Source organism: Neofelis nebulosa, chromosome 15 (genome assembly GCF_028018385.1).
Source record: "Neofelis nebulosa isolate mNeoNeb1 chromosome 15, mNeoNeb1.pri, whole genome shotgun sequence".
NCBI lineage: Eukaryota > Metazoa > Chordata > Mammalia > Carnivora > Felidae > Neofelis > Neofelis nebulosa.
Window position 1 is genome coordinate 9992480 of NC_080796.1, and position 12612 is coordinate 10005091.

General features: G+C 47.7%; 2 protein-coding genes across 2 annotated transcripts in view; one reads left to right on the top strand and one right to left on the bottom strand.

Moving 5' to 3' along the window:
- Positions 1–5920, top strand: part of LOC131495794 (kinesin-like protein KIF28P) — a 78931-nt gene extending 73011 nt beyond the window's left edge. Inside the window, exon 22 of the mRNA XM_058700946.1 lies at positions 5156–5920. Within this exon, the coding sequence (XP_058556929.1) occupies positions 5156–5308 (153 nt within the window). The 3' untranslated portion in view covers positions 5309–5920. The remainder of the gene's footprint in view (positions 1–5155) is intronic.
- Positions 5921–8008: 2088 nt separating this feature from the next.
- SCCPDH (saccharopine dehydrogenase (putative)) overlaps positions 8009–12612 on the bottom strand; it is a 34233-nt gene continuing 29629 nt past the window's right edge. Inside the window, exons 8-12 of the mRNA XM_058700947.1 lie at positions 12436–12555; positions 12276–12332; positions 11241–11352; positions 10156–10237; positions 8009–8633 (exon numbers count right to left, since the gene is read on the bottom strand). Of these exons, the coding sequence (XP_058556930.1) occupies positions 8528–8633; positions 10156–10237; positions 11241–11352; positions 12276–12332; positions 12436–12555 (477 nt within the window). The 3' untranslated portion in view covers positions 8009–8527. The remainder of the gene's footprint in view (positions 8634–10155; positions 10238–11240; positions 11353–12275; positions 12333–12435; positions 12556–12612) is intronic.

The following is a 12612-nucleotide window of genomic DNA, read 5'->3' on the forward strand; positions in this document are numbered from 1 at the left end:
ATCCTGGGAGCAACAGGGTTCTTCTTCCATTAGATTTAGGCATTGGAAAGAACTGCATTTCTTTTTAATTTTTTAATATTTATTTTTGAGAGAGAGAGAGAGAGACAGAGCATGAGTGGGGGAGGGGCAGAGAAAGAGGGAGACACAGAATCCGAAGCGGGCTCCGGGCTCCGAGCCATCAGCACAGAGCCCGATGCGGGGCTTGAACGCACGAACCGTGAGATCATGACCTGAGCCGAAGTCGGTCGCTCCACCGACTGAGCCCCCCAGGCACCCTGGAAAGAACCGCATTTCTTGAGCTGGGGGATGTGTGTGTTCAACAAAAGAGGAGGCGGAGGCCTGAACAGTGTGTCCGCTGCTCTCCTGGGCATCCGTCTCTGCTCTTGCTTTTTTTTTTTTTTTTTTTTTATTTATTTTTGGGACAGAGAGAGACAGAGCATGAACGGAGGAGGGGCAGAGAGAGAGGGAGACACAGAATCCGAAACAGGCTCCAGGCTCTGAGCTGTCAGCACTGAGCCCGACGCGGGGCTCGAACTCACGGACCGCGAGATCGTGACCTGGCTGAAGTCGGACGCTCAACCGACTGCGCCACCCAGGCGCCCCTACTCTTGCTTTTTTATTCAAGTGCGCTGCTGGCTGTTTCCAGGTAGTGATACTCATTGACTTTATGACTTACCCAGTATCCCAGAAACACAGATTTGGCTTACTGTTATAAACCAAATAAATACAATTCATCACACTAAAATGCTAGAGGAGGTGTCCTGGGTGGCTCCGTCCGTTAAGCACCTAACTCGATTTGGGCTCAGGTCACACATGATCTTGCACACCGTTTGCGGGTTCAAGGCCCGCTTGGGATTCTCTCTCTGCCCCTCCCCTGCTCACGTGCTCACTCTCTCTCTTAAAATAAATAAGCATTTTTTTAAAAAAGGATAGGAGAAAAATCAAGGTTACTTCAACAGATTCAGAAAAAGCAGGTGACAAAATTCAGCATCTTGCCATGATAAAAACTCTTAGCATATTAGGAATAGAATGGACATCCCTCAATCTGAGGAAGGCAGACTTAAGCACAGAGCAAGCATGATCCCTAATGGTGTAGCGCTGGATGCTTTTTTCCTTTTACATCAGGAAGAAGTCAGGGATGCTAGCCAACTTGACTTCTGTGTGACGCTGTACTTGAGCACGAAATACGGGAATAAAGTTGAAAAGGGGAAAAAGTAACAGCAAGAAGAGCATATGTTTATACAACACTTACTAAGTGCTTTACAGTTACTCAATTCTCACAGCCCGATGTCATTGGGACCATCATCAGCCTTATTTTACAAATGACGGGTCTAAGGCACAAGACAGGTTAAGTAACTTGGGTGAGGACACAACCAGTTGACTAGCAGGACCAACCTCCAAACCCAGCAAGGGTCCCTCCACAGTCTATGTTCTCTCCTACTACCCCATGCTGCCTCTGTTATTATTCTCAGATGACCTGTGTATGCAAATTAAAACTCCAGAAGAATTTATAAATTAACTACTAGAATTACAAAGTTGCCGGAAAGAAAATCATATATATATACACATATATATATATATGTGTATATATATATATATATATATATATATATGTGTATATATATATATATACATATATATATACACACACACATACATATATATTTGTTTTGTTTTGAGAGAGAGAGAGCGTGCATGGGAGGGGCAGAGAGAGAGGCAGAGAGAATCCCAAGCAGGCTCTGCACTGTGAGCACAGAGCCCGATGTGGGGCTCGAACTCACAAACCGCGAGATCGTGACCTGAGCCAAAGCTGGACGCTTAACTGACTGAGCCACCCAGGCGCCCCAAGAAAATCAATATTTAAACATTAACTGGGGCGCCTGGGTGGCTCGGTCGGTTAAGCATCTGACTTCGGCTCGGGTCATGATCTCACGGTCCGTGAGTTCGAGCCCCGCGTCGGGCTCTGTGCTGACCGCTCGGAGCCTGGAGCCTGTTTCAGATTCTGTGTCTCCCTCTCTCTCTGCCCCTCCCCTGTTCATGCTCCGTCTCTCTCTTCCTCAAAAATAAATAAACGTTAAAATTAAAAAAAAAAAACAAAACATTAACTGCATTTGAGGGGTGCCCGGGTGGCTCACTTGGTTGAGTGTCTTACTCTTGATTTCGGCACAGGTCGTGCTCTCATGGTCCGTGGGCTCAAGCCCCATGACAGGCTCCAGGCTGACAGTGCAGAGCCTGCTTGGGATTCTCTGTCTCACTCTCTGCCCCTCCCCTGCTCTCTCTGTCTCATAATAAATAAGCAAACGTTAAAAAAAAATTAACTGCATTTGAATATAACAGCATCCAACAGCACTGCCTTGTGTAAAAGATGTCATTTATCATTGCATCAAATCCATGAAGTACTTAGGCCTATAGCTAACATAAAACTGTGCTATAAAGCCCATAAAACTATGGCCTGGTATGGAGAAAATGTTAAACTTTGCTTGAGAGATGTTAACGAAGATCTAAATAAATGGTGAAACGTGCTAGGTGTCCACAGTTTGGAAGATTTGCAATTGCAACTCTTTCGAGTCCCCCTGAGAGTCACTGTAACCCAACCAAACGTAACGGGATCTGACAAAATGATGTTATACTTGAGACGGGATTGCGAAAGCAAAGAACAGCCAAGACCCAAACACAAGCGTAGGAAGCCTTGCCCTACCTGATGCCAAGGCTTACTTTAATGCTATGGTAACAGACAGCAAAGTATCAGCCCCAGTGCGGATAAGGTAACCAAAGGAGAAAGACAGAAGGCCCGGAAATAGATTCACCCAGGACCAGAGACACGCTATGTGACCGATGAGGGACTGCGGTGAAGGCAGCAAGGGTGGATTTTACAACAAACGGTGCTAGAATTAAGAATACATACCGGGGCGCCTGGGTGGCTCAGCCGGTTAAGCGTCAGACTCTTGATCTCAGCTCAGGTCACGATCTCACAGTTTTATGAGTTCGAGCCCCGTGCTGGGCTCTGTGCTGACAGTGTGGAGCCTGCCTGCAATCCCCTCTCTCTTCCTCCCACTCTCTCTCAAAATAAATACATAAACTTTAAAAATTAAAAAAAAAAAAAAAAAAAGAATGCATACAAATGCATTCCAAAATGAAATTGGAATCTTACCTAAGACTATAGCCAGAAACCAATTTCAGGTGACAGCTAAGGACCCAACCGCAAAAGGTAAAAGCCTAAAGATGATCATGACCATGCGGTGACAGGACAGGACAAAACACCCGGCTGTCAAGGGAAACACCGATAGACGCACCCGCACTAAATGGTACACTTTGGCCCAGATACCAAAATAAAGGCAAAAGAGGCCAGGAAAGGTTATTTACACACAACACGTTTACCATGTAATGAACTAAGATCCAAAGCAAAGAACTACACAAACCAAAAAGAAAAACAGCCCAACAGAAAAAAAAAGAAAAAAAAAAAAAAGAAAAGGCCAATAGACACATCAAAGGGTGCTTAACCTCTTGAGTAGTTCGGGAAACACTAATTGAAACCACAGTGAAACGGTATTATAAACCCACCATGCTGGCAAAACTTAAAGGTCTAAAAATACCCAGCTGTGATGATGGGATGAAGCAACAGAAACCCATGCATTGCCAGGAGGAGTTTAAATTGGTTCGACCACTTAGAAAAAAATTTTTTTTGCCACTTACCTAATAAAAGTGGGAAAATGCATCAACCCTAGAAGCCTGCGACTCAGCTCTTTGCAGAGTCAGCTGGTTCTGCAGAGAATTCGGCCCCAAGGCCCCCAAGCAGTGGTTCTCAGAGGGTGGTCCCCCTGCCTAGCAGCTCCAGAATCATCTGGGGTCTTAGAGGTCCAAACCCCAGGGCCCCTGCCAGACCTGCTAAACCAGAGCCCTGGAGTGAGGCCCAGGAGTCCGTGCTTTAACGAGCCCTCCAGGTGATTCTGCCTGGGAACTGAAATCCGAGAACCACCTCACTAGGCTCTCAATGCACCGATTTGTCTCCCACGTACTGGGATGATTCTAGCTATACACCATTCTTGAGAGAATTGAGAAAATAGCCCCTCGGATCATTTCCTATTCTGTGGTTCAGATGAGGGACCGGCTGAAAAATTCTGCAGAAACCCACGCGTGGATGCCCCAGCTACTCTTAATCCCCCCCTCCTCCATAACAACCCGGCACCGAAAACCCCAGAGGAAGAGAGGTCGGGGAAGCACCCTCTCCCCCGGACTGGGGAACCCTAGCCACATGCCAGTCGGTGAATCTCAGCACCACCCGTCAGCGCTGACTTCCAAGTCCACCAAAGATACCATCCAGTAGGATTCCGTAAATGGACAGGAAACGGGCAAAATATACGGTTCAGGCTGCATTCCAGGTGGCACAAGAAAATGATGATCACGGAAGTCAGGCTAGTAGTGGTTGTTCCTGGGGGAGAGAGGGTGTGACCTGCGGAGGTCTGTGTTGCGCAGGTGTATTCCCTTCAACACATTAAGGGTTCTCGTGTGCGCCTGTCTCTCACAATTGCAGAGAAAGAAAAACTGATGAGGGGAAAGACACTGTAAACAAGGCTAAAAAAAAAAAAAAAAGCCACACCCCATTTGTATTGTTTTTCATCACAGAGTAGTATTCAGAAAATATAAATGACGACGTTTAAGAGAAAACCAGGATGGAAAACACACTGGAAGCAATGGCCTAAGTATCCCAGCTGCCATCTCACTAGTGATCCGGGAACCACCTGCAGGGACGCTCGGTGCCCTCTGCCCGCTCCCGGCTCGTGAGCGCGGTCACCCTCCGCTCCACTGTCGCACGCGGGCACTCGGGCCCACCCGCGCCCCTGCACCTGCCTCCCCGGGGTGGGGCCCGCAGCAGGCAGCCCACACTCCGCTACCGACGGGCGCACCCCCACCCCCACCCCCACCCCCGCGCGGTCCTTGGCAAACCCCAGAACTCCCCCCCGGTATTAAAGGCATGCGGGTCATTCCGATCTGAATGAGCCGTTCTCTCCAGCAGCAGCAACCGAAGGCCGGGCTGGCGGCCTTCCCCACGCTGGACAGGCCGCCAGGGGACTCACCACCTCTGCCGGCAACTTTCCGACGAAGCCGGGCACCCCCCGAGGCTGCTATCCTTTCCCCCCCGTTCCTTCATTTCCAGGAGGAAGATGAAATGCTTCGACCGTTCGTACAGCAACAGGCACAGAAGTTAAAGGACTTTGGAGACGTGCTGGAGTCCAGCTTGTGGAGGCTGAAAAACGATGTCGCCGTCATCGTGAAAAAGAAGAGAGCGAGTTTGCCGCACGCAGAATAGCGCGGACGCAGCTGCTGACAACCCCTGAGCCCTGGGCGAAGCTCCCCCGCGCAGACGGATTAACTCGCCACCAGAGCTGCGCTGTGGGCGCAACGCACTCCAGTCATTTCTTGTGCCGCTTCTGTCCTTCGGTTTGATTTACAGTCACGTAGAGATGAATCCACACGCAGGGCGAAGGTGGGCTGGGAGACAGGAGGTCTTGGGGGTGGGCGGTTCGCAGTCTGCGCGCTGGCCCTGGACAGTCTGGGGCTCAGTCCTCTCATCTGTCACTTCCCGACTGTAGCTGGAGGCAAACGCCCCCTGCCCCCATCCAGCCTCTGTTCCCTGTTAGGTGGAAATGAGAGCAGCACTAACTGCAGATGGGTAACGGATGCAAAGCACCTGTAAAGCACTTAGCACAGCACTCTGGGCTGGGAAAAGCACTTAGAATAGCACCCCGGGGCTGGAAGCACTCAGCACAGCACCCTGGGCTGAGAAAAGCACTTAGCTCAGCACCCGGGGCTGGGAAGCACTTAGCACAGCACCCCACAAACCAAAGCAGCTGATAAGCATCTGCCATTGATATTTTGATGGTAAACAGTTTGAAAGTTCAAATAAAGCTGTTGTGATGAATTTCTTGCTGTCAGACCTGGAGACTTAACAGTTATTTCAAGCCTCTCCTTTGTTATCCTTGTTCTGAAAACATCCACTTATTTTGCTGCCTTCATGAGTTTACCTGAAAATGGTTCAGTGCTGTATCGTGCACCCATGCAATGCGGGTCCGCGGGGCCAAGGTTGAGACCTTCGGGAAGATCTCCCGACAGGTAGTCAATCTCAGGTGATCCTGGTTCCGCAAAGAACTGCCGGGTGGGTCTCCACCGCCGAGGGCTGACGCACTGGGCGCTCCGGCGGGGGTGGGGAGGGCTGTAGAGAGACCTCCTGTGGCCAGAGAGCCCCTACTGGTAACAGCAGCACTAAGGATACTGAGACTCCGTGAGCATGTACGTGTGCCGGGCACCAAGCTACGTGCTCAACGCGTTAGCCCATTTCACTCATTACCATCCTATGAGTTTGGCACAGTTATCTCCCCGTTTTGAGATTTTAAATAAGCAAGGCCTGTGCGCCTCTGAGTGAGCAGAAATCTGCAGGTGGCGTTCTGGACCACCGTGGCCTGTGCACAACTGTCCCAGGTTGGGGCGGCGGGAGGGAGGCTGGGCTGATTTGTGTTAAGAAACCAGGACGGAGGAAATAGACGTGACAGCCCCAATCCTTGCCCCCTAAAGTATGAAGTTAGGGCGATCAAACAGGATGAAACAAACTCTATGGCAGGACAGCTATCAAGGCCTCCAAGAGGAGCCTCCCAGAAGCAGGGAGTCTGGGCTGGTGATTTCTGCTTAATACTAGGGACCAGGGGCTAATCGAGGAGGCCTGGGCGGGGAACCAGGGGCTCTGGGGCAGGACCAGTATATGCACACCAACTAAAAAGTAACCCGAAACAGTGAAGCCCAAAGTGTGGAGCTCTGCGTGCTGATGGCCGCAGGGACCGGGTCTGCAAAGCAGCAGGGAATCCTGGAAAGCCTGGCAGAGAGGCCGAGGGAAGCAGGAATGGCTAATACCTCGTGGACTGAGCCCCGGCGTTCTTCGCCAGTTTGCAGAAATAATTGCAGAAGGAACAGGCTTTCTGCAAAAGGGTGGTGGGAGGAGCCTCAAGGTTTAAAAGGATACTCTGGGGGTGCCTGGGGGGGCTCAGTCAGCTAAGCATCTGACTTCGGCTCAGGTCATGATCTCACAGTTCGTGAGTTCGAGCCCCACACTGGGCTCTGTGCTGACAGCTCAGAGCCTGGAGCCTGCTTTGAATTCTGTCTCCCTCTCTCTCTGCCCCTCCCCGACTTGCACTCTGTTTCTGTCTCTCAAAAACAAACGTTAAAAAAATTTTTTTAAAGATAATCTGTATGAGACACACTTGTATCTCAGGCTGGAGGAGGCCCACGCAGGTTGTGCGCACCGGCATCCACCTCAGAGCAGGACACGGCCCACACACCGCGAAGCTGGAGAGAACACCTAACAACGTGCGGCCTCACCCAGCGGCTCCCAGATGCACATCTAACCCGGATCAGTCGGCTCCAACCTGCAGACCCCCTGAATGCAAACTGCTGGGGGCCGCTGCGGACCCCAGTGTCGTTCTAGGATTCTGACACGTGGCCACTCTGTTTCTCCCGAACACCTTCCTGATTTGGGAGAAGATAAGAACTTAGTTCAAGGTCCCCCAAATTAGGGCAGAGCTGAGGGCAGAGGATGGGCAATACCCACACTGCCAGCATGAATCTCCGTGTTCACTTAGACGCCCTCCTCTGTACAGGTAGCACAGAAGGGCTGCTCAACACCATTAATACTCCTCTCAATACCACGCTTCTCCCTGCAGAGCAGAAGCTTCATGAAGGCAGCGGCTGCCCTCTTCGTGGCACAGAGCCCCAGGTATGTGTTTATTTTACGCTTATTACAAAAGGAAAAGTCTCTGCCTTATTTTAGGGCTTCAGAGGACAACCTGGTTAAATACGAAAAATCCTGGTTAGGCGGTGAAAGTGGGTGGAAACTTACCAGCTATACCCATGAAACCAATCACAGGTTGGGAAGCAGAGAAAGCTGCGGCACAGGCGAGACCACTTGGGGGGGCGTGTCTGCCACCACCTCAAATACTTAGGTCCAAGCACAAAACCACCGTTCCATTGACAACCCTTTATTATTCAACTTAGGTAATAGTCAAAAACTCAGTTAGTGTGGATGGGCGAGAAACTAGGCTACCACAGCAAAAAGTGCGTTTCCTTTGGCAAAGGCCCAAACGATATGTAGAGACACTCATCAGAAGGGGAGATCCCACTCAAAATCAAGGTGAGGAAGACAGCAGTTACTGCCTTACAGGAACACCAGCCCGAGTGCCTCATCGGGAGTCTGTCAGCAACACGGATCAAGACACCCCCCCCACCCTCTAGGCCGCCAGCTGACTTACAAGCATCGACGATGAACTCTTCGATGGAGAAGTCAAATATCGGTTCTGTTCCACGAGCAATAAAATCACAAAATCAACAAAGATTTGAAATTTAGGGCAAGCTAGTACAACTTCCTGCTTTTAATGGGCACGTATTTTAGAGCTGACAACTTTTTCACGTGTAGCATTTCAAATTTCAAACAAAAAAGCCATGAATTCATGCATGTCCTGCCTTCAGTCAATTCTTCCAATGTCTAGACTTCAGAGCTGCTGATGACGCTAAATTCGATGCCACGTTGGTTGAGTCTGTCAATCAACTTTGTTCTGAAGAAGGCGGCTCCTGGGGTGAAGACCCCGCCCCTGTAAGACAGAACAAGGAAAACGGTGCCCGAGGCTGCTCTCCAGGCCTCCCCTCTGCTAGCGTGACCCGCCACCGGAGAAGCAGCTATTGAGCCAGCAGAACTCCTGAAACCCTTGTTCCCTCATGGACACGTTTGGGTTCCATTCTGAAAATGAGCCAACGAACAAAGGAGCTACAAAATCGGGACGAAGCTAGCAGCCCCAGCAAACCCGTCCAGACTGGCCCAGCCCCCAGGACCCCAGGCTGTGTGCTCCAGGGGCAGTGAGGGCCGTCAACCCAAGGGACTCCTGCTGCTCATAAAGCCAGTCCTCGGAGTCAGGAGGATAGAAAAAGGACCTGAGTGAAATAAACTTAGGCAATAAATTATTATGAAAGCATAAATAAGGCTTAAACTGGATGGAAGAAGTTTCTTTAACTATAATGACTAACATTTTAAAAAATGTTAAATATTTTCAAAGGGTATAGAGTTGACGCTTGAATAACATGGGTTTGAACTGCGTGGGTCCACTTACACGTGATTTTTTTACAGTGCAGTACTATAAATGTACTTTGTCTTACGATTTTCTTAACATTTTCTTTTCTCTAGCTTGCTTGGTTGTAAGAATGTAGTATAATATATGTCAACAGTAAGCTATTAGTTAAGTTTGGGATGGGTAGTTAAAAGTTACACATGAATGGGGTGCCTGGGTGGCTCAGCTGGTTGAGTGTCCGACTTCGCCTCAGGTCACGATCTCACGGTTTGTGAGTTCGAGCCCCACGTCGGGCTCTGTGCCGACAGCTCGGCGCCTGGAGCCTGCTTCGGATTCTGTGTCCCCCTCTCTCTCTGCCCCTCCCCCACTCACACTCTGTCTCTCTCTCAAAAAAAAACGAACATTAGAAAAAAATTTTTAAAGTTATACATGGATTTTCGACTGCCCGGGGGGGTCAACTGTAGAATTATTTGAAAAAAATCTAATGAGACTTCGCTTTATACACTGTTTATGTCTGTCACTTAATACCGTTTCGGGTCATATCTACATTTATTTGTTTCGGAGTTTGCGGGCCGATGGCTCATTTGTAAAGCTGGCCTACTTCTACAGGAACAGTTAAAGGCTCCAGTGACAGAGCCCAATCGATAATCATCTAGCCAAGCTGCCATGAATGAATCCACACATGATATCGGGGCCGCCCATGGCCAGCTGGGTATCATCAGCACTGACTAGAGGCTCCTGATAATACTATTTAACAACGAGGGCCTTTATAGCGTAGCTGACTCCAGACCTGAGCCGTTTTTACAAGGAACTAAAGTCAACTTACGTGACTCTCACACTTCCTGTCTCCTCTCATTTATCTATCTCTGCACTGTTCTCAGAGGCCACTAAGACACGGTCCTTCTTACAAATTTAATTTACCTCTATCTTTGGTTCAAAGGGCACGTGCATGCTTATGTGCAGACCCACTGCCTGAAAACAGCATCAAAAGAAGCGAAAATATAACACGGATGACAAAGGCCTCTTCGAATTAGAAGAAAACCAGACTTACATGCTAGGAAGATCAGAGGCGTCATTTAGAAGAGTCATAGCTGCCTGGACCATGGCTATGGGGGTAGCCACATAGCCAGGCTCTGCGGAAGACAGATGATCGAAGAAAGATGTTAATGCATTCGGCAATACTCAAAAATCACATGGGAGGTTTTATTCTGACACTTGATTTTGGCTCAGGTCAGGATCGCACAGTTTATGGGTTCAAGCCCCACATCGGGGCCCACGATGACAACGCGGCACCGGCTTAGGATTCTTTTTCTCCCCCTCCCCCACTAAAGCTCACGCTGTGTCTCTCAAAATCAATAAACTTAAAAAAAAAAAAAGATTCGATTTCTTAAAGAAAAACAACTGAGTAACTTTAAAAAAAGTTTCTAAGCAAGGGGAACCTCAGTGTTTACAGTTCGGTCAAATAATAAAAATACAGTCAATTTATCTTAAGAAGCCTGGTGGGAATTTGAAAAGAGGGCAAGACACAATGATATCTTTGCCATCTGGCTTGACTGAAACTGCAAAGCAGACCCCCTTTGATCTACCAGAGGTGCTGGTAATTACACTTATAATTAGGCTGTAATTCACAAGCAGAAGTGTCTCCTCACCGCTCTGTAAAATTGACAGTGAAAGTTCTTGAGCTTTTTTGGGTGACAGACCCTTTTAGCCACCCATCAAAAGCCTGCATCCTCCCCAGGAAAACGCACATAGCACACACATTTTACAAACAATGTAGGGCTGTTCAAAGACTGCAAAGAAATCTTGGCCCACAGCTTTATATTACAATTATACTGCTTTAAAATGACCCTTGAGTAGGAGAATATATATCAACCAGCCCCTTTTCTTATCAATATTAAAATATGCTGTTCAGAAAATTATTAATACTAAAAAAGAAAACCAGGGGAGGGATACACTAAGACAATTAGATTATAACAATTTCAATCCTTCCTTTAACAGAATAATTTATATTGTTACTTAAATAACTTGTGCAATTTATTTCTAAAATAATTAAGCTCTAAGAAAAAAATATAATACTGCTTTATACCTTAGGACAACGTAAAACGCCCCAGCACTCTTATGTCATATGTGAAATACCTGGTCCTTTCACCTGAGTACAAATTCTCGTATTTGGTTTGCCCTTCTCGGGACCAAAGCCTTGGCTGTATCCTTGACCAAAGAATCTCAATGTAAATGATGAGCCATCCATCTGAGGAAAAAGCAAAGGCCTTATTTACTAAAGATGTCATCTCCTTCCTAAACACAGTAAATATTCTATTTCGTATGAGACATTTTCAGCAGGTGAAAACATCAGTATTCTGCCAGAAGACCCTATCATCCTTTAAGCATGGGGCAAAAATCAGTTCTTTGAAGACACAAGTTTTGATGACGGGTGTGTTGCCAGGGGAGGGAGGTGGTGAGGAACTTGGGTGCGGTACAGACGGTTCGGTTCCTAGGCTGTGGCCTAGACAAGGACGGCACCACTGAAATAGTCGTTTCAGAGGACAAGCTGGAGGCAGTTTTTATTTTAGGACGGGGGTAATGGCAGAACGTGGTAATCTGGTTTCACATAGCTGTTTGAGGAGACAAGACAAAAACAGCCAACAAGTAGGGGCACCTGGGTGGCTCAGTAGGTTGAGCATCTGACTCTTGACCTTGGCTCAAGTCATGATCTCATGGTTGTGAGATTAAGCCCCGCGTTGGGCTCCACACTGGGCATGAAGCCTGCTTAAGATTCCCTCTCTCTCCCTCTCTCTCTCTCTCTCTCTCTCTCTCTCTCTCTCTCTCTCTTTCTCAAAAAAAGAACAACTAGCCAACAAGTAATGGAAATACAGGCCAGACAGAATTGCCCCCCCTTGGAGATATAAAAACCTGATTCAAAAAATTAAATTCTGCAAGGTTCTTGGCCCCTGTGCCTCAGTTTCCTCATTTGTAAAGTGGAGATAATACCTACCTTAAGGGGTGTCTGAAAAGACTAAGTGATCTAACTTATGAAAAGAACATAAAAGCACTTGTCAACATGGTAAGTGCCCCATCAAGTCTTATCTGCTATTGTAAATGCACTGAGGAAAAGTAAAAACAAATTAAGGAAAATTACTATTTTAAAGACCTGTATACAAAAGAAAGGGTTACCTGTTTTTGTGTTGGGCCTTGTTTTGAAAAATAACCAAAGGAGAAGAGCCATGGGAACTAAGGGGAAAAAACAAAACAAAACAAAAAACGCTCAGTGACATTTTTTTAAAACTCACGGAAAATACTACTAAAGACCTAATTTCGTTAAAATATTACTTACCTTTATGAGAAGTTGCCTTCCAATGCCAAACCTCACAAAGAATAAAAAAAAAAGTCCCGCAAACATCAGCTTAATAACAGAGGTGATGCCTCCCATGTTTATATAAGCAGCGTACTGAACCTAGGAGAGGGACAAAGTCAGAATGTCAACCCTACGTCTGCACACTCAGTAACACAA